We start from the raw sequence: 25505 nt of genomic DNA on the forward strand, positions 1-25505 counted from the left end.
CTATCCTGGGCCTAATGACATGCAGTTAGATTGCAGTTACATTGGTCCTTCAGAGCTGCTTTGACTTGGGCCTTGGATAGCCAGACCCTTATCAACTTGTATTGATCTGTCTTTATATGGAACCTTTCCAGGGCCACCTCTGGTTGAGTACACAGCAGAGACCATCCCTGGGGCTATCAGTCAGATGCGGCCTACCAAGTGTACTCCAAGTAGCTCTCAGAACAGGTGTTTACACAAAGATGTCTGGCAGCGTCCACTCGAACGTTCCTGTCCAACGGCCTTCATGGGTGCTCATGTGGTATTCCCTCCTCCAACAGAGGCTCCCAAGAAGTATGGTTTTGCCTGCCTCGCACCTGGTTGTAAAGTCAGCATATAGGAAGTGTTGAACATTTTGCATCCAATTTTCACAATGCCCTGGAAAAGCTGTTTGTCTATTCATTGGTTCTCTGCCACCCCACTTCCCCACTACATAGTGAAGAAAGGGTCAGCTTACAGAACCTCTTCGTAAGGGCCTACAGTCCAAGGCAGCTCATCTAACTCCATGGCCCACATCCCTTCCACTACACCAGAAGGATGGGAAGAAGACAGCTAGAAAGTTGATCCTATATTGAAAGATGAAGGTGGATGTTCTGGATGTGGTAATCAGACTGCAAATCATTAAAGACATGCGCCATCCCTCACAGACTCAATTGTTAATACAAACTCTTACACATGGGCTCATGAGTAGAGAACTGCTTTGTCCCTTTGAGCTGGAGACACAAGCGGGTGGTCAAAATTGACTAAAGAACAAAACTGTCCCGTTGTGCTCTTTTTTGTGCTCCTTATACATATATTATATGGTCACAACAAATGAATTCTGTATAATCTCAGCAATTTGATCCCTATGTCAAATCAATTATTTTTTATTAACTTTTAATTTTTTAATTTATTGTTTTTGTTAAGCAATATATTTTCCTCTGCTTCCTTCCTTTCTTCTCCCCTCCCCTCCTACCGTCTCCCATGTTCCCCATGTTCCCAATTTACTCAGGAGATCTTGTGTTTTTCTACTTCCCATGTAGATTAGATCTATGTATGTCTCTCTTAGGGTCCTCATTGTTGTCTAGGTTCTCTGGGATTGTGAATTGTAGGCTGCTCTTTTTTTTTGCTGTATGTTTAAAAAGTTATTTATGAGTGAGTACATATGATATTTGTCTTTCTGGGTCTGGGTTACCTCACTCAATATGATGTTTTCTAGCTCCATCCATTTGCCTGCAAATTTCAATGTCTATTTTTCTCTGCTGTGTAGCATTCCATTGTGTAAATGTACCACATTTTTCTTATCCATTCTTTGGTTGAGGGGCATGAACATAGTTGCACACATGTCCTTGTGGTACAATTGAGCATCCTTTGGATATATACCCAAAAGTGGTATTGCTGGGTCTTGAGGTAGGTTGTTTCCTAATTTTCTGAGAAATTGCCATACTGAAATCTAAAGGGGCTGTACCAGTTTGGATTCCCACCAGCAATGGAAGGGTGTTCCCTTTACCCCCACATCCTCTCCGGCATAAGTTGTCATCAGTGTTTTTGATCTTGGCTATTCTTACAGGTGTAAGATGGAATCTCAGAGTTGTTTTGATTTGCATTTCTCTGATGACTAAGGATGCTGAGCATTTCCTTAAGTGTCATTCAGCCATTTTAGATTCCTCTGTTGAGAGTTCTCTGTTTAGGTCTGTTACCCATTTTTTTTTTTGGATTATCTGTCCTTTTGATTACCAATTTCTTGAGTTCTTTGTACATTTTGGAGATCAGCCCTCTGTCTGATGTGGGGTTGGTGAAGATCTTTTCCCATTCCGTAGGCTGCCGTTTTATCTTGTTGACCATGTCCTTTGCTTTACAGAAGCTTTTCAGTTTCAGGAGGTCCCATTTATTAATTGTTTCTCTCAGTGTCTGTGATACTGGGGTTATATTTAGGAAGTATACTTCCCTTTTTCTCTTCTATAAGGTTCAATGTGGTTGGTTTTATGTTGAGGTCTTTTATCCATTTGGACTTGAGTTTTGTACATAGTGATGGATACAGATCTATTTTCATTCTTCTACAGGTTGATATCCAGTAATGCCAGCACCATTTGTTGAATATGCTTTCTTTTTCCCATTTTATATTTTTTGCTTCTTTTCAAAAATCAGGTGTTTGGGGGCTGGAGAGATGGCTCAGTGGTTAAGAGCATTGCCTGCTGCTCTTCCAGAGGACCTGAGTTCAATTCCTGGCAACCACATGGTGGCTCATAACCATCTGTAATGAGGTCTGGTGCCCTCTTCTGGCCTTCAGGCATACACGCAGAAAGAATATTGTATACATAATAAATAAATATTTTTTAAAAAATCAGGTGTTTGTAGGTGTGTGGATTGATATCTGGATCTTTGATTCAGTTCCATTGGTCCTCCTGTCTGTTTTTATGCCAATACCAGGCTGTTTTCAGCACTGTAGCTTTGTAGTAGAATTTGAAGTCAGGGATTATGATGCCTCCAGAAGTTCCTTTATTGTTCACGATGGTTTTGGCTATCCTGGGTTTTATGTTTTTTCCATATGAAGTTGAGTATTGTTCTTTCGAGGTTTGTCAAGAATTTACTGGGATTTTGATGGGAATTGCATTGAATCTGTAGATTGCTTTTGATAAGATTGCCATTTTTACTATGCTAATTCTACCTACCCAAGAGCATGGGAGATCTTTCTATTTTCTGGTGTCTTCATCAACTTCTTTCTTCAAAGATTTAAAGTTCTTGTCATGCAGGTCTTTCTCTTGTTTGGTTAGAGTTACTCTGAGATACTTTATGTTATTTGTGGCTATTGGGAAGGGTGTTGTTTCTCTGATTCCTTTCCCAACCCTTTTATCATCTGTGTACAGGAGGGCTACTGATTTTTTTTTTGAGTTAATCTTGTATTCTGCTACATTATTGAAGGTATTCATGAATTGTAGAAGTTCCTTGGTAGAATTTTTGGGGTCACTTATGTAAACTATCATATCATCAGCAAATAGTGAGAGCATGACTTCTTTTCTGATTTGTACCCCCTTGATCACCTTTTGGTGTCTTATTGCTCTAGCTAGGACCTCAGTACTATATTGAATAGATATGGAGAGAGTGGGCAATTTTGTCTTGTTCCTGATTTCAGTGGGATCACTTTGAGTTTCTCTCCATTTAGTTTGATGTTGGCTTGCTGTATATTGCCTTTATTATGTTTAGGTATGTTCCTTGTGTCCCTGCTCTCTCAAAGACATTTATCATGAAGGGATGTTGTATTTTGTTGAAGGCCTCTTCAGCATCTAATGATATGATCATATGGGGCTTTTTTTTTTCAGTTTACTTATATGGTGGATTGCATTCACAGATTTTCGTATGTTGATCCATTCCTGAATCTCTGGAATAAAGCCGACTTGATAATGGTGGATGATTTTTCTGATGTGTTCTTGACTTCAGTTTGCCAGTATTTTATTGAGTTTTTTTCATCAATATTCATGAGGGAGATTGGTCTGTAATTCTCTTTCTTAGTAATGTCTTTGTGTGGTTTGGGTATCAGGATAATTTTAGCCTCATAAAAGGAGTTTGGCAATGTTCCTTCTGTTTCTATTGTGTGGAACAATTTGAGGAATATTGATATTAGTTCTTCGAAAATCTTATAGAACTCTGCACTGAAACCATCTGGCCCTGAGCTTTATTTGGTTAGGAGATTATTGATGACTGTTTCTATTTCTTTATCAGATATGTCTATTTGATTTACTTATCTGGTCTTGATTTAATTTTGGTAAGTGATATTTATCCAGAAAATTGTCCATTTCCTTTAAGTTTTCCAATTTTGTGGAATACAGGTTTTCAAAATATGACCTAGTGATTTTCTGGATTTCCTGTGTCTGTTATTATGTCCCTTTTCATTTCTGATTTTGTTAATTTGGATATTCTCTCTGCCTTTTGGTTAGTTTGGATAAAGGTTTGTCTATTATTTTTTGATTTTTGTTATAGAACCAACTCTTTGTCTCATTAATTCTTAGTATTGTTTTGTTTCTATTTTGTTGATTTCAGCTTTCAATTTGATTATTTCCTGCTGTCTAGTCCTCTTAGGTGAGTTTTTTTTTTTTCTAGAGTTTTCAGGTGTTCTGTTAACTCACTGGGATTTTTCTAGCTTCTCCCCCTCCCCCTTTTTACTGAGCTCTACATTTTTCTCTGCTCCCTTCCCTGCCTCTCCTCTCTCCCCTTCAACCCTCCCCCAAGGTCTTTTCTAGCTTCTTTATGTAGGCTTTTAGTGCTATGAATTTTCCTTTTAACACTGCTTTCATTGTGCCCCATAAATTTGAGTATATTGTGTGGTCATTTTCATTGACTTTTAGGAAGTCTTTAATTTCTTCCTTTATTTCTTCCTTGACATATTGTTGATTCAGGTGAACATTTTTAATTTCCATGTGTTTATGGGCTTTCTGAAATTAGTGTTACTGTTGAATTCTAATTTTAAGCCATGGTGAGCTGATAAGATGATGGGGTTATTGCATTTTTTTTTTTGTATCTATGGAGGTTTGTTTTGTTACCTAGTATACGGTCCATTTTTGAGAAGGTTCCATGAGGTGCTGAGAAGGTTTATTCTTTTATGTTTGGATGGAAGGTTCTATAGATGTCTGTTAAGTCCATTTGGTTCCTAACATCTGTTAGTTCCCTTATTTCTCTGTTAAGTTTTCGTCTGATAGACCTGTCCAGTGGTGAGAGTGGGGTGTTGAAGTCCCCCACTATTAGTGTGGGGTTTAAAGTGTGATTTAAATTTTAGAAGTGTTTCTTTTACATATGAGGGTCTCTTGCATTTGGGGCATAGACATTCAATATTGAGATTTCATCTTGATGGATTTTTCCTGTGACTAATATGAAATGTCCTTCTTTGTCCCTTTTGATTGATTTTAGTTTGAAGTCTATTTTGTTAGCTATTAGGATAGCTACACCAGCTTGTTTCTTAGGTTCATTCGATTGGAATATTTTCCCCAAATCCTTTACTCTGAGGCGACCTCTGTCTTTGAGGTTGAGGTGTGTTTCTTGTATGCAGCAGCAGGATGAATTCTGTTTTCGTATCCAATGTTAGCCTGTGTCTTTTTATAGGTGAGTTGAGTCCATTTATATTAAGGGATATTAATGAACAGTGATTGCTAGTTCCTGTTATTTTAGTTTTTGTTAGTGGTGATATTGTTGTGTATGTTTTTCCCTTTTAGTACTTTGTGTAGGGCTCAGTTTGTAGCTAGGTATTGGTTAAATCTGGTTCTATCATGGAATATCTTGTTTTGTCCATCTATGGTGATTGAAAGTTTTGCTGGGTATAGTAATCTGGGCTGGCATCCGTGGTCTCTTAATGTCTTCATAACACTTGACCAGTACCTTCTGGCTTTTACTGTTTCAATTGAGAAGTCAGGTGTAGTTCTGATAGGTCTGTCTTTGTTTCTTGGCCTTTTTCCTTTGCCCCTCTTAATATTCTTTCTTTATTATGTTTGTTTAGTGTTTTGATTATTATGTAGCAAGGGGACGTTTGGTCCAGTCTATTTGGTGTTTTGTAAGCTTCTTGTATCCTCATATTCCTATCTTTCTTTAGGTTGGAAAAGTTTTCTTCTATGATTTTGTTGAATATATTTTCTGTGCTCTAGAGTTGGATTTCTTCTCCTTCTTCTATCCCTATTACTCTTAGGTTTGTTCTTTTCATGGTGTCCCATATTTCCTGGATATTTTGGGTTAAGCTTTTGTTAGATTTAATGTTTTCTTTGACTAATGGGTCTATTTTCTCTATTGTATCTCCAGCGCTTGAGATTCTCTCTTCCATCTCTTGTATTATGGTGATTATGCTTATGTTTGTGGTTGCTGACTTTTTTCCATAATTTCTGTTTCTATAATTCCCTTGGTTTGTGTTTTATTGTCTCTATTTGGTTTTCAAATCTTGAATTGTTTCTTTCATCTGTCTGATTGCTCTTTATTGGTTTTCTTTAAGGGATTTGTTGATTTCTTCCAAATTTTTGTCTTCTCCTCTATTTCTTTGAGGGAATTTTTCATTTCCTCTTTAAGGGCCTCAAACATTCTCCTAAAGTTATATTTTAAGTCATTTTCTTCTGCTTCATTTATATTTGGGTATTCAAGTCCTGCTGTTGTAGGGCCACTAGTTTTTGTTGGTGTCATGTTGCTCTTTGTGGTGTTGTGCTCTTACCTTGTCTACCCATCTTTTCCTCTGATTGCTGTAGTTGGGGCTGTGACTGGTGATCAGTTTTACAGATGCCAGTAGATCTAAGGCTCAGATGGTTACTCCTCATGGTGCAGTCAGGGACACTGTTCCAGTCGCCCCAGAGGACACTCAGAGCTCCAGGGGGTCACTCAGCAATCCTGAGTTTTTTTCCGAACCTGCTCCCATGGAGCTTGCTTGCTTGGGGCTGCTCCCACTGAATGCATATCTGAAATGGATGAGCCCCTGGTTTTGATTCTCAGCGCCACAGAAACCAAGAACCTAGGAAGATGGAAGTTCAAGACGGAAGTTCATGTACCTGGGAAGATGGAAGTTCAAGACGAGTTTTTGTTACATACCCAGTTCTAAGACATTGTGGGCTGTGTGTCTTCAAGGAAAAAAAGAAGAGAAATGTTGTACACAAAAGGCCATGTGAGGACATAGTGAAGAAGGTCTCAGGAGAAACCAACCCTGCCAACCTTGGACATGCAGCATCTAGCGCTAGAAGCCGTTGCTTAAACTGCCCGTCCTGTGACATTTTGTTGAGTAACAAGAACAGTCTACCATGAGCATGAACAATAGTTAGGAGCAGAAAATATTTCTGCTTGCACTTACTTGTCCATGGGTTTCTGAACATTGCTTTATACTTAGAATCCTTATAATAATAACCTTTGCTTTAAGCAAACTCAAATTATCTTTAAATAACACATTGAAGTCTAGCTTAAAGTTCACCCCTGAAGTATAAACACTGTACCATATATGTGTTCAGTGCCCTAATAGACCAGAGGTTATCAGATCTCCTGGAATTGGAGTCACAGACAGCTGTTGGGTACCATGTGGGTGCAGAACTTGAATTTGGGTCTTCTGGAAGAAAAAGTCAATGCTCTTAACCACTGTGCCATCTCTCCACCCCTGAAAGTGTAAATACTTTAAATACTTTAAACTTACTTCCAATGAGAACCTAGGGCATATTTAATATAATTTCAGCCCTGAAGTTTCTCACTATGGATAAAGATATTTTTTTCCGATTAATTATGCATGCATATCTACATTCACACACACACACACACACACACACACACACACACACTTAATTACCCAGACGGGAATCGAACTCGGGACCTCGGATTCCCAATAATTATTGACACTGAGTAACAAGACACCTCTCAGGACAACTCATCTGCAGAATGAAAGCGTTTCTCCATACTAATCTTTATATTCTAAGGTAATATCCCACTGGCTTATTGGATTGGTATTATTACTTGCAGGGCAAAGGGATTATTGCCATCCTAACTTTTGTTATTTCTGGTACTGAGGTTCAAACCTAGAGCATGACAGTTACAACCTCGCCCCCTACTGGGCCTCTTGGGTTGTGGTTCCAAGTGCTGCTCCTTGTTTCTTTTCCCTCCTCCACTTTCCTCATCTCTTTCCACTGCTTCCTGACTATGACCTTCCCCTTGGCTGGCTGCTTGGTTTTAAGTGGGTCCATTCTGCAATGGCTGTCATGCAAAGACTATATACATACATACATATATATATATAATATATATATATTTATAATATATATAAAAAGGTGTCTGAGGCCCTGCTAGGAAAGTGCAGGGGCTTTCCTTGAGAAAGGTTCTCAGTTGGGTTAGTTTTCAGTTCATTAGTTCTTAAAGGTAGATCACTAGAGGGAAGGAAGGAAGGAAGGAGTCTGACAGCTGGGTTTGTGAATATCTGCTTATCTTTGATAAATGTGTGCGGGGGCGGGGGGGTAACTTAGGAACATTGGAAGTTCTTGCCTTTGTTTCTTTCATTTTTCTTAAGAGATATAACACAGTGCCAGGGTCAAGCTAGACAAGAAATCTACTACTAGGTGTTTAAAGACAATGTCTTCTGTGCACGGGACCTTTAGTCCCAGCACTTGGGAAGCAGAGGCAGGCAGAGTTCCAGGTCTATGTAATTAAGTTCCAAGGTCTAAAGGATGATTATATACAGCCAAGGCTATAGGGAGACCTTAGCTGTTGTTTTTTTTTGTTTTGTTTTGTTTGTTTTTTAAAAAGACAAAGTCTCACTATATACTAAGGTCACTATATAGCTCAGGTTGGTCCTCCAACTTGTGCTCCTCCTGAGTTCTGGGATTATAGTCATGTACCATTTTATCTATCAGAGAATATTTTTTATAAAGCATGAAGAAGACCCTGGGTGATACTGACCAGCTGAAAGGTTTCCCAAACCAAATAAAACAAATCATGCCAAATCCAAATTACAACACTTTATTGCAGCATCGGCAAAGGTCAGATTTCTGAAGCTGGTGAAGATTGGGCAGCATTTCCATGTGAAATGTTACAACTTTACAAGTTTTGTTTCTTATTGAAATCTACATGCAGAAACTGAAACATGGTAAAAGAAAGATGCAAAATAGAAAAAAAGATGTAATCAAGTTGTAGCATACAGATGTGTTCTTTAACTAAATTACTATGCCTATTGAAAGCAAATGAAAAATACCTATCCTAATAAATTAACAGACTGTCAGAAACAGACTAAGAACCCTCATTTCTATTTGGGGGGAGGGGAAGAAAACAAAATGAAACGAAAACAAAAGCAAAGTAAAAGCTCTACTTGTTTCCATATTTTGTTTAGACACAGAGGCTGTAAACCCATGAAGGTCAACAAAATACTCTGATCCACTTCTTGTTGTCCTTCGTTCTTCCATGACATGCTCACTGGCACGTTTTGTTTTCAATGATACTTACAATGGGCTCAACTATATCCCCGTTCTTAGGCTGGTATCAGACTTTTCTAAACCATCTGAATTAATGCTTTGCATATTAACAGTCTTCACATTTTCTTTCACTATAATAGGCAATTTTACATCACTGACTCTGATGGATAAAACAGGTTTTTCCTTTCTCATCCCTTGCTCCTCTTGAAACAAACTCCTTAACAAAACCCTTCCTGGTGGCTTATCTGGCATTTGTATATCTTTCATCATTTTGTTGTCCTGCATGTAAGTTTTTACTAGAAGATTTTACTGCTTGCTCTATACTTTTCTACTGTAGTCCTGGAGCCCCCAAATGTATCTTCTTCCAACATGGGATGTTCAATTCAGAGACACTGTAACTTAAATCAAGTTTAAAACTCAAGTTCATTTCCCCCATACCATTCCCATCTCAACCGTGTCTTCTCCGGCTCAGTCATCTCATTGACACTCTTCCTGGTGTAACTGCTCAGTAGTCAAGTGAACCTTCTCATTTCTTGACTGACATTCTCAAGAGAAGATTAACCCTCACGTGATTTCCATTACAAAAGGCCTTTCTGCCTTGTCTGGAAGCGTCGGCTTGTTCCGGTGTTGGCGGAGGCTGGTGTTTCTGCCTCATGGCCCCAGCCTGTCCCAGGTTTAGATTCGCAACTCTCTAGACCGACATGCTGAGATGTGTCCGCTGCTCTCATTCAATTGCTGGAGGACTCCACTATCCACAACATCAGATACAGGACCTAATGAAATGACACGTGCTGCTGGATCAACGTCTCCTAAAGGTACAAACAGGCTGACGTTAGAAACTTTACCACTGCAGGACAAAATTGGAGCAAGAAAGACTCAAGCACCAGCAATCACCATACATCAACTTCTCCTAGTAAATGCCTTTTGAAGATCACACATGTCTTCCATAGACCACACATGGCTCCTATACCTTTTCTGCAGCTAATTTCTGTCTCCCACACTTTTGATATGGTCATATGTAGCCCAACCTAGCCTTCTACTCACTATGTTGCTGATAATCATGAACTCGTGGTTTTCCTGTCTTCTGCTCCCAAGTCATAGTATTATAATAAGGCACATAACACCTTATGTGGCTCTCTACAACTAATTTCTAATATGCTAAGAAATCAGTTTATGAGTGGTTGACTTGTGTATCACCTAAATGCATAAGGAGAAGTCTAACCTATAAAACATGAGACTATAACCTTATTTGGAAAGCTGTTAACAGATGTGATCAGTTAAAATGTAGCCATGCATGCTGCAATAGGGTGAGCTCCAGACATGAGGACATTCTTATAAAATAAAGCATGGACACAGAGATGCACAGAAAGAACACTATGTGGACATAAAGACACAGACTACGGTGACACATCTGTAAGCCATGGACTGCCAGCAAGCTTCTGGAAGCTGAGAAGCCTAAATATGTTCTTTATAGCTCAGAGGAAATCAACCTTGCTGATTTCCTGGCCTCACATTTCCTGTCTCCAAAACTGAGACAACAAACTTCTGCTGCACTTCCTCATGACAGTTTGAATGAACTCCCACATTATGTTTTGCAAAAAACCTTCAAGGAATAAAATACATAAACATGGAGAAGTGTATCCTGAGTTGTATCTACCCACATGAAAAAAGCCAAAACAACAACAAAACAACCCCGGAACTGAACAAACTGAATGAGGGGGAAATCGATGCAACCATCCCCTGAAAGAAATAATTCAAAGATGCAAAGGTCTCTCCTGAAGTAAACACAAAGCAGTTGCCTAAAATGGAATTAAGTTCAACGGATGAGAGAAGAAAACGTTAAAAAGCTTTGTAAGACAGACTTCAGACTTAGTAGCATGTCACTTGATTAGCTTATAGGCAAAGAATCACCCTGAGTGACTGATGCTAAGAGCTGAAAAAAGTATTTCTAATGCACACTTGGGCTGTTATTCTAGGAGGTACACTATTTCATAAGTAAGTTCCTACATGGAGTATGGTGGAACAACATAATTCTAATCTCTGTACAGGAATTAGGAGAGTTGAAGGCCTTCCTGAGCTGCACATAGGGAGATTCTGTCTCAAAAAAACAAGAACAATGGTTTAGGGGTTTAACTCAATGGGAGAACACATGCCTAGCTGGGATAATTATCCAGCAATGTGTGTGTGAGAAGGGTATACAATAAAAGCTTAAGTCAGCTGTCCTAGCTGCTTGAAAAGATGAGATGGGAAAACTAAGCTTAAATGAACCTAGACAACACAGCAACACTATTATGAAAACATGAGTAGGCAAGATGCATTTCAGTAAATAACTGATGTGCGTCTGTAAAGTTTGAGCAGTGCTGGAATAATCCACATGAAACTGAAGCATTCACTTTCTTTTTTTTTTTTTTCAAGACAAGGTAGACCTTCTCTGTCCTGGAATTTATGTAGCCCAAGCTGGCCTCAAACTCACAGAGATCTGCCTACCTCGTGCTGGAATTAATGGTGTGCACCACCACTGCCCAGCATGCCTATATCTTTAAAGCATTTGTTATACTTTCTTTACAAAGGGCCTTTAAGAAGATTTTTTTGTGAATGTTTTACCTGTGTGTGCCTGATCTTGTGGAGATTAAAGGCGTCAGATCCCCTGAAACTGGAGTTACAGATGGTTCTAAGTTGCCACAACCAAACTCAAGTTCATGGAGAGAGCAGTAAGTACTCCTAACTACTGAGGAAAGTACTCCCCTGCCATATGCCACTTCTACCCTGCCCCTTTAGAGACAGGGTCTTTCTTATGTATCCCTGGCTGGTCTGGAACTTGCTATGATCAAGCAAGCCTTGTACTCACAGAAACAACACCTGTTTCTGCCCAATCAAGTACTAGGATAAGCATATGCCACCATGATAGGCTCAGAGAGCCATTCTTAAAGATGATGGATGTGTTGGCTAGTTTTATGTCAACTTGACATACAAACTAGCGTTATCTGAAATGAGAGAACCTTAATTGAGAAAATGCCTCATTAAAATGGAGCTGTAAGGCATTTTCTTAATGATTAATGGGGGAGGGCCCAGCTCATTGTGGGAGGTGTAATCCCTGGATTCTATAAGAAAGCAGGCTGAGCAAGCTATGAGAAACAAAACTGTAAACAGCACCTCCCATGGCTTCTGCATCAGCTCCTGCCTCCAGGATTCTATCCTGCTTGAGTTCCTGTCCTCACTTCCTTTTGTAATGAACAGCAATATGGAAGTGTAAGCCTAATAAACCCTTTTCCTCACCAACTTGTTTTTGGTCATGGTGTTTCGTTGCAACAACAGAAACCCTAACAAAACATGTTGGTACCAGTGTAGTGGGGTATTGCTGTGACTGACCTGACAATGGTTTGGGAGGCTTGTGGAAGGACTTTAGAACTTTGGACTAGAGATGCCTCTAAGTGTTGAGAGATAAGTGGGATGGACTGTGCGAGCTTGGAAGAATGCTGAGAGTAGTGCAGAGGATGGAGGCCTGGCTTGTGAAATTTCAGGGGGATATTTAAAGACTCAATCAGGGATATTTGCTTTAAGAAGTCTGTGGTTCTGCTTAGGGTGAGCTGGGATTAACAAGACAGCAGAACTGCTGAAGCGAAACCTTTGCTTTGCTGGGACATTCCATGCTGGTCAGCTGGAGCTGAGAAGTTAGCAGTGATTAAGAAGTAATCAGCTTCACTAAGGTGAAATCTGGGAAGTGTTTCTGCAGAGTCAGTACACAGAAGCTGTGTTCCACAGGTGGCCAAGGTTGTGCCTCGAGCTGGCAGTAGACTTGGTAGAGTTAAAAAGTCACCCAGGTGGTACTGGTTTTGATGGCATGAAGGGAGAGCAGCTGAGGCTTGGTACTCTGTTTCCTACTTCCTAGGAAATACTTCATATTTCAATAATTTTTTAAAATGACTAAGACGAGTGTTGTGGTGCACGCCTTTAATCCCAGCACTTGGGAGGCAAAAGCAGACATATCTGTGTTCAAGGTATGCCCAGTCACAATGAGCTCTAGGGCATCAAGGACTACAACCCTCCCCCCCCCAAACAAACAAACCCCAAAACAAAAACAACTAGTGCAGAATTAACTTTCAAGTACTCGTAAATACATTTTTTCATTAGACTTTAGTCTTGAGGGTATGGACACTGTTTTCTTCTACTTTTTGGCAACCCATCATATAAGAATGATAAAAAAGATATTATTTTAGTTGAGAGAGTCTTGGATATTGACAAGAACACCTGAGAAGTTAACCTACCAAATGAAAATGTCAATATTAAGTGTGAAAACATTCTAACAGTTCTGGTTTCTGATGATTTTATGAAAGTGACAGATATCAATACTACAGCATACACTTTAAGCTACTTTAAAGAAAATGAACAGGCAGAAAACTAATATTTTTCATTGCTTCTAATTTTTTTTTGAGCTATACATTTTTTTCCCGCTCCCCTCTCTTCCTCCCCTGTGCCCTTCTACTCTCTCCAGCGACCCCCATGCTCCTGATTTACTCAGGAGATCTTGTCTTTTTCTCCTTGCTATGTAGATACATGTATGCCTCTCTTAGGGTCTTGTCTAGGTGCTCTGGGGTTGTGGACTATAGGCTGGTTTTTCTTTGCTTTAAGTCTAAAAGCCACTTACGAGTGAGTATATATTATATTTGTCTTTCTGTGTCTGGGTTACCTCACTCAATATGTTTTTTTCTAAATCCATTCATTTGCCTGCAAATTTCAAGATATTAACGTAAAAAAAAATCAGTATCCCTCCTTTATACAGATGATACTGGGCTGAGAAGAAAATCAGAAAAACATCTGCCTTAACAATAGCCACAAATAATAAAATATCTTGGGATAACTCTAACCAAACAAGTGAAAGACCTATATGACAAGAACTTTAAATCTTTGAAGAAAGAAATAGATAAAGACACCAGAAAATGGAAAGATCTCCCATGCTCTTGGGTAGGTAGAATTAGCATAGTAAAAATGGCAATCTTAACAAAAGTAATCTACAGATTCAATGCAATTCCCATCAAAATCCCAGCAAAATTCTTCACAGACCTTGAAAGAACAATATTCAACTTCATATGCAAAAACAAAATATCCAGGGTAGCCAAAACCATTCTGTACAATAAAGGAACTTCTGGAGGCATCACAATCCCTGACTTCAAACTCTTAAAACTATTTTGTATGTTTAGCAGTGATGTAACAGGCTAATCCCAAATTCAATTTTTCACAAAAACATGAACAGGAACCCTTGTGAGGAGGAATCAAGTAAAGGCTGTTTACCTCCCACCAGTCTTAAAGATTAGATCTGCATTAGGTGCTCCCTTTGGATGTTGGTAACGAGGCCGCCGCTCACGATTGGTGTTTGCTGGAGCTGGGCGTTGTGCAAGAGACTGCAACATTTCTGTGATTAGGAGTAAAGAGAGAAATGCTGTTAACTCTTGTAAATATATGCTTCTACAAATGCACAAAAAACCAGGAGATCAAGTTCATTGGTGTTTATATGTAGGTAGCAACTTTCAAAAAACATTTAGGCTAATGATCATGAAGTATTGAAAGCATGAAAAGGTAAAGGAAGTAACAACCTTGATAGCTAGGATAACATACAGGGTTTTTTTTTCCCTCAGGCACTGTCCATCCTGTTTTTCAACATGGTCTCTTACTGGGACTTGGGCCTTGCCTATTACTTGAGGTTGGCTGGCCAGCAAGCCCCAGAGATCTGCCTCTCTAACATTGGGGTTACAAATATTAATCACCACACCTGTTTTGTTTTTTTTTTTTTAATGTGTGTGCTGGGAATTCCAACTCAAGCACTCATGCTTGCACAGTAAACACTATTTTTTTTTTTTTAAGATTTATTTACAGCCAGGTAGTGGCAATGCACGCCCTTAATCCCAGCTCTTGGGAGGCAGAGGCAAAGGGACAAGAGGATCTCTGTGAGTTTGAGTGCGTCACCACCGCCCGGCTGAGATAGAGTCTTATTTTGTAGCCCAGGCTGCCCTTAAATGTATGGTGACCCTCCTGCCTCAGTCTCCAGAGTGATGGCACTGGAAGTCTATGGGCTATAAATTATTTTATACCTTGATAATCTTCTTGCTCTTGTCGTTCATTGATATCTAATGTGAGCTTTTTCATTCTCATCCTCTCTTCTTGTTCTGCTTGTTGCTGGTTCCAATGATTTGCAGCAAGTTGGGACGACATGGGCACATTAAGAATTTTAAACTGGAGGAAAAATAACATTGGAATCACAAATAGCCTAATAAAATAGTTAAGAATTAAATATATTAGTTTAGAAAACAATACTGTCAGGCTGAACAGTGGTAGCACACACCTTTAAATCTGAGCACTTGGGAGGCAGCGGTAGGCAGATCTCTGTGAGTTTGGGGCTAGCCTGGTCTACAAAGTTAGTTCTAGGACAGCCAAGACTACACAAAGGAACCCTGTCTAAAAAAAACCAAAAACCAAACCAAAACAACCCAATCTATCCTTCACTATAAATCAGACTTTTCCAAAAGATACCTGAAGTGGAAGGCCACTAAGTTTGACTGAATTCATAAATTTCAGTTCTTTGGAAGCATACACCTAGAGACAGAGCAACTTTTCATCCTGCAGACCCCTCATGTGAACAACTTTCAAAAGGCTTTTATAGATCAAAATGAAAGGCACATTCCTTACATTTCTACTTGCCTCCCAAACTATATATGGCAAATCTACCCATCTTCAGCATTCTGAGCACTTCTCTGTTTCGAAGATGAGAATGAAGCATCTCATCCTGAGATCCTGTTCCCTTTTTTGGAATGCTTGTTCTAAGCAAGATGTTTCTAGCTTAGGAATGCATATGGCAGACAAACCTAGATAAAAATCTATAAATATAGCTCATGGCTCCCTGGGAAATTTTTTAAGTAAGCTATGCTAACCAGCAAGCATAAAACATTTAGGTGTCTCATAACCTAAATTCTCTGTTGCACTATCATAAGAGACCTCATCAATAACTCCAGATCAAAGGTGTGATCACTTACCGAGCTTCTGGAGCATGAGTCAGTAGGAGCAACAGTGGGGTGCTAAAGGTGTTGTTTTAAGCTGAATCATAACATGGCTGTATCTTAAAACTATATGCATATATATAATATAGTCTCAGGTTACAGTAAATTCTAATTATCCTAGTCAAAACATGTAACAAATTATAATTCTTTATGGGTATTGGTTACAAAACAATTGTTCGTCTTCCAGTATTAAGTTAAATATACTTTGCATTTTTTTAATTGATATTTATTGAACTCTCCTCCCCCATGGTCCCCATGCTCCCAATTTACTCAGGAGATCTTGTCTTTTTATACTTTCTACTTCCCATGTAGATTACATCTATGGAAGTCTCTCTTAGTGTCCTCATTGTTGTCTAAGTTCTCTGGGATTGTGGTTTGTAGGCTGGCTTGCTTTGCTTTATGTTTAAAAACCACTTCTGAGTGAATACATGTGATAATTGTCTTCCTGTGTCTGGGTTACCTCACTCAAAATAATGTTTTCTAGCTCCATCCATTTTCCTGCAAAATCCAAGCTGTCATTATTTTTTTCTGCTGTGTAGTACTCCATTGTGTAAATGTACCACTTTCTTATCCACTCTTCGGCCGAGGGGCATTTAGGTTGTTTCAGGTTCTGGCTATGACAAACAAAGCTGCTATGAACATAGTTAAGCACATGTCCTTGTGGCACAATTGAACATTCTTTGGATATATACCCAAAAGTGGTATTCCTGGGTCTTGAGGAAGGCTGTTTCCTAATTTTCTGAGAAACTGCCACACTGACATCCAAAGAGGTTGTACCAGCTTGCATTCCCACCAGCAATGCCCAAGTGTTCCCTTTTCCCCACAACCTCTCCAGCATGTTTTTTGATCTTGGCCATTCTTACAGGTGTAAGATGGAATCTAAGAGTTGTTTTGATTTGCATTTCTCTGATGACTAAGAGTGTTGAACATTTCCTTAAGTGTTTTTCAGCCATTTTAGATTCCTCTGTTGAGAGTTCTCTGTCTTTACTCCACTTTTTTTTTTTATTGAATTATGTGTTCTTTTGGTGTCCAATTTCTTGAGTTCTTTGTATATTTTGGAGATCAGACCTCTGTCTGACGTGGGATTAGTGAAGATCTTTTCCTATCCTGTAGGCTGTCGTTTTGTCTTGTTGACCGTGTCCTTTGCTTTACAGAAGCTTTTCAGTTTCAGGAGGTCCCATTTATTAATTTTTTCTCTCAGTGTCTGTGCTGCTGGGGTTATATTTAGGAAGTGGTTCCCTGTGCCAATGCGTTCGAGTGTACTTCCCACTTTCTCTTCTATAAGATTCAGTGTGGCTGGCTTTATGTTGAAGTCTTTGATCCATTGGACTTGAGTTTTGTGCGTGGTGATAGATATGGGTCTATTTTCATTCTTCTACATGCTGATATCCAGTTATGCCAGCACCACTTGTTAAATATGCATTCCTTTTTCCATCTGATATTTTTTTTGCTTCTTTGTCAAAAGTCAGGTGTTTGAAGATGTGTGGACTGATGTCCAGATCTTCTATTTGGTTCCCATTGATCCTCCTGTCTGTTATACCATAACCAGGCTGTTTTCAGTACTGTAACACTGTACTGTTTAGTAGAGTTTGAAGTCAGGGATTGTGATACCTCCAGACATTCTTTTATTGTACAGGATTGTTTTAGCTATCCTGGATTTTTTGCTTTTCCATATGAAGTTGAGTACCGTTCTTTTGAAGTCTTTGAAGAATTTTGCTGGGATTTTGCTGGGCATTGTGTTGAATCTGTTACTTTACATTTTTACATTTTTTTAAAAATTCATTTTATTTGCACATTTGCTTGAGGGAGGGAGAAAAGAGTGCTGGATTGCTCAGAACTGAGTTACGTGTGTCTGTAGGATTCTGGTTTGTTATATGGGTGCTTGGATCCAAACTCTGGTCCTCATGCAAACACCAAACGGTTGAGCTATCTCTCTAACCCCAACTTTTTTTTTTTTTTCCTTCTTCAAGACAGGACTTCTCTGTGTAGCCCTGAGTGTCTTGGAATTCCTTCTATAGACCAGGTTGGCTTGGAACTCAAGAGATCCACCTGCCTCTACTTCTTGAGTGCTGAGATTAAAGGTTGTGCTACCACTGCCTGATTTACTTTGTCTTTTTAAAAACAAAATATGCTAAAGTATATAACAAAGCTATTATGCTAAAACATTTTTAATGATCAAATCAATAAATACATAAATATAGACATTAACTTTTGGCACTTTTACTTCCCTTTACCAACTCACTTCACTGATACATTTTTTCTGCAGATGACTACCACAGTAAGGTTTTTCTAAACAGAAATCCTGTCACAAAGAGATCTTTCACTGAGGTGAAGAATTAAACATTCCTATACAGTAACAGATTTCACATTTATAGAAAAGCCAACATCCAAATGGTAAATAAAAAAAAAACAGAACAAAATACACTTATTCAGACTACAAAATACCATAATGCTTCTTCCAATAATTTACCTGAAACTGGCCTCCAAATTAATGACCCTGTCTCAGCCTTTGAGAATTACAGGTGTATGTCACCATGCCTAGCCTTGAGGTATATTTCGATGTACTGTCAAAGCCTACAAGTTGTATATGGACATGCTGACAAATGGATTTTTATGTGTACCTTAATACAATAAAGAGGAAAACTATTGTATAGCTTTTCTTCAGAAAGATATTACTAAGCTTATTTTTAGTTAATAAAACTCAGGACCCAAGGTACATGCCAAGACATGAGTAGTTATGCAGTAATGGGAACCAAGAAATACCTAATTATAGTAGCTAAACACTACTCTTTGTCCCCACCCCCACACATGTAAAGGTTTTATGCGCTGTATTATGTCTTAAAATGTTAGAATTAAATGACTTTTTCAGACTTACTTTTTTTTATGCCAAGAAAAGCCATTGGCATGGGTAGGGAGTACAGAGGAAGAGCAGAGAGAAAGATAAAGGAGACCTAAAATGGGATGACTAAGTTTCCTTTAAAAGAAAAAAAAAAGTCTAGCTCAAAAATCTAAGTAGGCCTAGGGAAAAAGTTCAATACTTGGGATTTGAGAACCCTGGTTACAGTGGTAAAATATCAAGACCAGGTAACTGAGAAGCAGTTTTGGCAAAGATCAGGGAATAACACCTAATTTAGGATTCTTACCAAAACCGGCTCTCTCTTTCCTCTTTAGAGTGAGTGAGCATAGAAAGCACAACCCTGGTCTACAGAGAGGGTGGGCCTTATGAAAACACAACGAGACCTGGTTAGAGCTGTGTGTGTGCATGCACAGAGAAGGTGGGCATGATGAAGGAAGCTAGTGTCTGATTTTGACATGTTAACTTTAACATTAGGCATGATGGAAAGTTCTTGCTGGCCCTATTATTTTGATATTATTGAGATTTCTTTACTTACCAGCCGCAAAAGAATGGTATAAAGTAGGACTTCTATAATCCCTTATCTAAATAAGAAATTATGGACAAGAACAGAGATACTCATTTACAAATTTAAAATACACAGAGGGGAATTTTATATAGTCACATAGCCCAAACATCAAACAGACTAGAAGTGGCAGTGTGGAAGGTGGGTAAGCATGGCTGCAAGGTTTTGCCTCTGTGCCCCTCTGCCTTGGGGCTAGGGTGCTGGTGATTGTCTTAATTTCTCGTTTTTTCTTACTAGAAAAGAAGGAAGGGTGGTATCAGGTCTTAACTAAGTTAAGTGAAGATTCTTTTCTAAGGGGCAAGCCCTCGGCCCTCACATCTGCTTAGCAGCTTGATAGTTAAGAATAGAGACTCCCCGATCTTACCTACTCCCAAGGTTTGAGTACTTGTACCCACTCTAGTTCCTTGGGAAGGTGCAGGGGATGAAGGATATTGCAATGTGGCAGTTTTTAGGTTCTGGAACAAGGCTGAGGGCATGTAAGTGGCAGCCCACTTTGAGCACCAGGTCCAAGAAGTAGCTGAGTTCCATGCTAAGGTCTAAGCAGGAGTGTGTAGGGAGTCAGTGTCTTTGCCTGGGCTGCCATCTGCTGGCACTGGTGAGTAAGCATGGTGCTGCAGAGCGTTTTTTGTCCCCAATTCAGGGCTGGAGTTAGGCTTGGAGGACCTAGGGAATTGTGGAAGGTGTTCCTCTGTTCTTGAAGTGACAGGACTGGGTCTCAGCTACTGGATCCAGAAGGAGCTAAGTTTGAAAGGATAGCAGGGAGGCAAGCTGGGCCCAGGACTGTAGAGGAGAAATGGACAGAGAAGCAGACATCCAAGACCAAATGGTGGCATTCACCATGCTATTCTTTCAGGGATTCCTGCTTACCATATCCTCTTCCTAGGTTCTTTAGCTTCCATCTCCAGAAAGACCTTTGATTGTTTTTATAGTTAGATTTAGTTTTTCAGTTTGTCTCTGTGTGTGAGATAGATAGATAGATAGATAGATAGATAGATAGATAGATAGATATACAGTGTGTATGTCAGAGGACAATTTCTGGGAGTCAGCTCTCTCTTCCCAGGTGGGTTCTGGGATTGAACTCAGCCTGTCACCTGCACCCACTGAACCATCTCACCGTGCTGGCATCATTACTTTAAATACAGACCCTTCTTTCCATCACAATCACTGAAAGTCTCCATGTCTCTAGCCTTGCCACTGTCTCTTTTCATCTTGCTTTATTTCCCTCACAATATCCCAAGCTGACAGTGACTTTCTTGACTTTATGGTTCCCTAAACCAGAATGAAGCTCCAAGAAAGAATTTGCTTAACTTATGGTTGAAACAAAGGACTTAGCATGAAACAAATATGCCAAATGGCTATGTGAATAACATGAAAACCAAGTATTACACTTATCTACCTGTGGCAGCTACCTTATTTCATAAAATCTAGTATTTAATTCTAATATATACCATTATCTTACTTTATATTAGAATGGAAAAATGTCAATTATTACATGAATTAATCAACTTTAGAAATGAACCTGATATCAGAAATAATAAAGCATACAAACAGAACCAATACATGTCCATCCAGGAGCTATGTCTGAGTGCTGGCTTTTATCCTTGTATACCAGGTTTTATCATCTCAGTGAGACATAAGATCCATGAAGACAGGTATTTCATGGTGTGTGTCACTATAGTTTTAGGACCTAAACACATACACATGCTTAATGGAACAGAACTGATGCTCAGTAAATTTCTGCTAAATGGCTGGGCAGTGGTGGCACACACCTTTAATCCCAGTCCTCGGGAGACAGGCGGATCTCTGTGAGTTCGAGGCCAGCCTGGTCTACAGAGTTCCAGGACAAGTCCCAAAGCTACAGAAAACCTTGCCTCAAAAAACAACAACAACAAAAAAAACCCTGCTAAATGAACACATGAATCCCCAAAGTAATGGCTTAGTAGTCAGGGAAATGATTTTGAGAGGCCATATGTAACATATAGCAAAGTAGGAGAGCATAGTAAGAAATAGTAAGAATATAAGAGAAGGCTCGGGGTCAGATAACAAATTTCAAGAAAACCTTTGGCAGTTCAACATTTTCTTGAGATGTTAGTCAATATCTTCTTCCTCCCTACCATGAACTTCCTCATATAGTTTACTATGTGAAGTCAAGGAATTTATATATTCTTTTTTATTTTGGAATTTATATATTCTTATGAATATATACGTACTTAGAATTTAAAAGTCCTTTCCATTGACACACATCTATTCTGTAAAAGTCAATCAATGCCTCTTTCATACATATAATAGATAATATTTCTATCATTGAATATTTAAAAAGTTCTCATCTCTTTTTGTAGGAAAAGGGTAACTTAGAATTTATTAAACAAAGTTAATTCTCACACCTGATAACCACCAATTAACTACACAGTGGACATTTCTTACCTGCTGTTTATTGCCTTTTCTTGTTAACATGACAAATGGCATTGTGTCTGCAGATTCAGTCTCTCCTTCCCCACCACCAAGTGGGGGCCCTTTCCTCAGCTGGCTTTTGAGATGCAAAGGAATAGCAACATCAAGTTGGTGCACTTTAACAGATTCACCACTTCTCTGCTTCAAGACAGAAATTTAAAAAGTATGTAAGTATTCTGAAACATAGAGAAATATAAAGTGCAAATGATTCACTCAACATGGTATTTCTTTTCTTTCTTCTTTTTTTTTGGTGGGGGGAGGAGGGGAGGCTTGAGTTTCTCTGTATAACAGTCCCGGCTGTCCTGGAACTCACTTTTGAAAACCAAGCAGGCCTCAAACTCACAGAAATCCACATACCTCTGCCTTCCAAGTGCTGTGATTAAAGCGTGTGCCGCCACCACCGCCCAACAAATGTGATATTTCTTAAAACACAACCCTAAGATACAGAGACTCTGAAACACAAGTGAAACCAAGAAATAGAAATATCACTACCTAAAAACCTTTTGTGTCTGACCTCCAAGGAACCATGGGATTTGGCTTCTGTTCAGTGCACCAGCCTCCTATAGGCACACAGCACTGCAGGTCCCATAGACTAAGTTCTTCAAAAGCATTCTGTCCTTTCACTCTTAAAATCATTACAGATCATTACATTTGCTTTTGTAATGATCAGAAAATCTCAGTGTCTGAAGTTCGACTCTTCCACAAGACTGAGAGCTAATCACCCTCTCTCCAGCATTCGCAGGCAGTACTTTACATACAACAAACACCCAAGAACAAGTGAAACCTATAGCAATTGAAATCATAGCAGTTCACATTAAAACTTGGTTTGTAGTATCAGTTGACTTTAGTATTTACAATAAATTTCCAAGTGATTAATTACATGAACCTTCATTGATGCTTACTTAGTGTTAAGCCTGGAGGCAGTAAGAGCAAAAAGATTTAGTCTAGGGACTGAGGAGATGGCTTAGTAGGTAGAATGCGTGAGATGCACGCATGAAGACTTAAGTTTGGATCACTAGCACCCATATAAAAGGCTGGGCACAGTTATATTTGTAGTCCCAGCAATGGTAGGCAGACATAGGAAGACACCAGGGGATCACCGACCAGACAGACTAAGCCAATCACTAGGTTTAAAAAATAATGTGAAGAACGAGGGATGATGACAATGTCTATTTCAGTCTAACACACACACACACACACACACGCTCGCGCGCGCACACACACACCCTTGGCACAGGTGGAGGACTTATTTAGTGTACCTTCAGAAAGCTTGTAAACTTTCAAATGAGACTATATAAGCTAAAATGTATTAGAGGTATGTCTAACAGGGACTAGGTAGCCAATAAGAAGCTAGAGCTAATGGGTCAAGCAGTGATTTAAATAATACAGTTTCTGTGTGATTATTTTGGGGCTAAGTGGCCGGGAACCAACAAGCGGCCTCCTTACTACAATGTGCCACAGTGTATGTATGGAGGTCAGATGACAATTTGGAATTGTTAGTTTACTCCTCCACCATGCAGGGCCTGGGCTCCAACTCAGGTCATCAAGCTTGGTAGCAAATGTTTTTTCTGTTGAGCCATCTCACAGGCTCCAAGTAGTGTTCTTGAGAAGTTATGGATCATGAGGGTGTTAATCCACAAATAGCATTATTGCGAAGTAACAGAAACTTAGGAGGTGAAACATTGCTATGGATCCAGTATTGTTATGGATATTTGTACACTGTGTGAAGATGTATTGCTGTCATTGGTTTAATAAAAAGATGAATGGTCAATAGCTAGGCAGGAGAGATTAGGCGGAACTTCTGGGGAGAGAGAGAGGAACTAAAGAAGAATCTGAGGTACAGAAGAGATGCCAGCAAGACATAGAGGGAGTCAGACATATAGAATGGAGGAGAGGTAAAAAGCCATGTGGTAGAACGTAGTACTAGAAATAGGTTAATTTAAATTACAAGAGCTAGTTAAGAACAAGCCTAAGATAAAGGTCAAGTTTTCATAATTAATAAAAGACTCTGTGTCATTATTTGGAGGCTGGTCCAAATAATGACCCCCCCCCCCAGAAAGTCTAATTATACAGTGTGAAATATCCTTATATGATTCACATTAAAAGTTTAGTGCTCAGGCTGGGTGTGATGGTGCATGCCTTTAATCCCAACGCTAGGGAGGCAAAGACAGGCAGATCCCTGTGAATTAAGCTAGTCTGATCTATAAAGCAAGTTCCAGGCCCACTATGGTACAATAGTGAGACTTCTGTCTAAAACTTTAGTCCCAGCTAAGAGTGCCACTTTGAGAATATTAGAAATTTTAGGAGGTGGGAACTTGCTGGAGGAAATTCATTATGGAGAAAGTACCTCTGAAGAGTCTTACCTGGCCCCTGTCCTGCTGTCTCTGCTTTCCACCTTTATGAGGTAAATAGTCTTTATCATACACCCCCTACTACCATGCCTCAGGCATAAAGCAGAAAAGGACTGAAATGGGCACCAAAAGTAATCTTTCTTCCCTATTATAAGTTGTTCTCTCAGGTGTTTGTCACAGGGACAAAGGGTCTAACCAACACAAGCCTGTCTGCAGGAAGCGGGTTACTGGAGGTATGTTCTTAGAAGTGTACCTTGTCCCTGTCCCTTAATGTTTCCTTGGGATTATAGTTGCCTACATCATGCACTTCCTTAATGATGTTTCTGTAATGCTATAGGTCACTCTAAATGTGATAAGAGTCAATCAAGGACTGAAACCAAGATCCAAACAAATTCTTCCTCCATTAAACTACTTCTTTCAGGCATCTGTCATAGCTACAAAAGATCAAACCCATGCTCTGTATCTAGTCAAGAACCTAATAAATTCAGTTCATTCTACAAACTGAAAAGCTCTCAAACTGATGTTTCTGTTTCTTACTACGGCACTAGACTGACCATCTGTTAAACCTGGTGATTATCAAAACAGCCTTCTATCCAGGCTTTCAGGTTTGCAGTCTCACCCCATCAGCACGACCTTCACATAGGACTTGTTCTTCCAAGGGTTCCCATTATAGTTTTCTGTTCTTGTCATCATTTTCCCATAGAGCATGTCCACTGATACTAAGCTTCTATTTAATTTTCTAAGGCAAGATCTTTTCTGCCTCAAGACTTTGGTAATTTTCTCCACTTTCCCCTAACTAAAAAAAATTATTTTAGGTGTGTGGATATTTTGCCTGCATTCATGTGACTCTGTACCACTTGTATGCCTGGCACCTGCAAAGGCATCAGATTTCCTAAAACTGGTGTACAGACGATTGTGACCACCATGTGGGTGTTTGGAATTAAACCTATGTCCTCTGGAAGAGCAGCCCAGTGCTCTTAACCAGCCATTTCATCTGCCCACCCTTAAACAGCTCCATCATGATATTAGAAATGTCTTCTCCACCATCCCACTAAGGATCTTCCCTTTCTATAAATCAAAACATTCTATCCTTACCAAATTACCACAATTTAGGAGTAATGTTCTTGACAGTTTTAAAATATCTATCTTGGGCCGGGTGGTGGTGGTGCACGCCTTTAATCCCAGCACTCGGGAGGCAGAGGCAGGCGGATCTCTGTGAGTTCAAGACCAGCCTGGTCTACAAGAGCTAGTTCCAGGACAGGCTCCAAAACCACAGGGAAACCCTGTCTCGAAAAAGAAAAAAAAAAAATCTATCTTCTC

The 25505-nt window shown here is 39.4% G+C and overlaps 1 protein-coding gene and 1 long non-coding RNA gene across 9 annotated transcripts in view; one reads left to right on the forward strand and one right to left on the reverse strand.

Annotated features, from left to right (window-relative positions):
- LOC121432652 overlaps window positions 1–25505 on the forward strand; it is a 48792-nt gene that overhangs the window by 9428 nt on the left and 13859 nt on the right. Inside the window, exons 3-4 of one of the 2 annotated variants that reach the window (XR_005972212.1) lie at window positions 11486–11626; window positions 21861–22001. This is a non-coding gene — a long non-coding RNA (uncharacterized LOC121432652). The remainder of the gene's footprint in view (window positions 1–11485; window positions 11627–21860; window positions 22002–25505) is intronic. The other variant, XR_005972213.1, reaches the window with a different exon arrangement.
- Upf2 (UPF2 regulator of nonsense mediated mRNA decay) overlaps window positions 8451–25505 on the reverse strand; it is a 101034-nt gene continuing 83979 nt past the window's right edge. For 4 of the 7 annotated variants that reach the window (XM_041630763.1, XM_041630764.1, XM_041630759.1 and 1 more), the window contains 4 exons: window positions 21808–21975; window positions 15002–15143; window positions 14205–14325; window positions 8451–9724 (listed from right to left, as the gene is read on the reverse strand). In XM_041630763.1, coding sequence (XP_041486697.1) covers window positions 9715–9724; window positions 14205–14325; window positions 15002–15143; window positions 21808–21975 — 441 coding nt within the window. In that variant the 3' untranslated portion in view covers window positions 8451–9714. Of the gene's footprint in view, window positions 9725–14200; window positions 14326–15001; window positions 15144–21807; window positions 21976–25505 lie in introns of those variants that run through there. The other 3 variants (XM_041630760.1, XM_041630762.1, XM_041630761.1) reach the window with 3 other exon arrangements.

Source organism: Microtus oregoni, unplaced genomic scaffold (assembly GCF_018167655.1).
Source record: "Microtus oregoni isolate MIOR12 unplaced genomic scaffold, Mior012 000035F_ref0000213, whole genome shotgun sequence".
Taxonomy (NCBI): Eukaryota; Metazoa; Chordata; class Mammalia; order Rodentia; family Cricetidae; genus Microtus; species Microtus oregoni.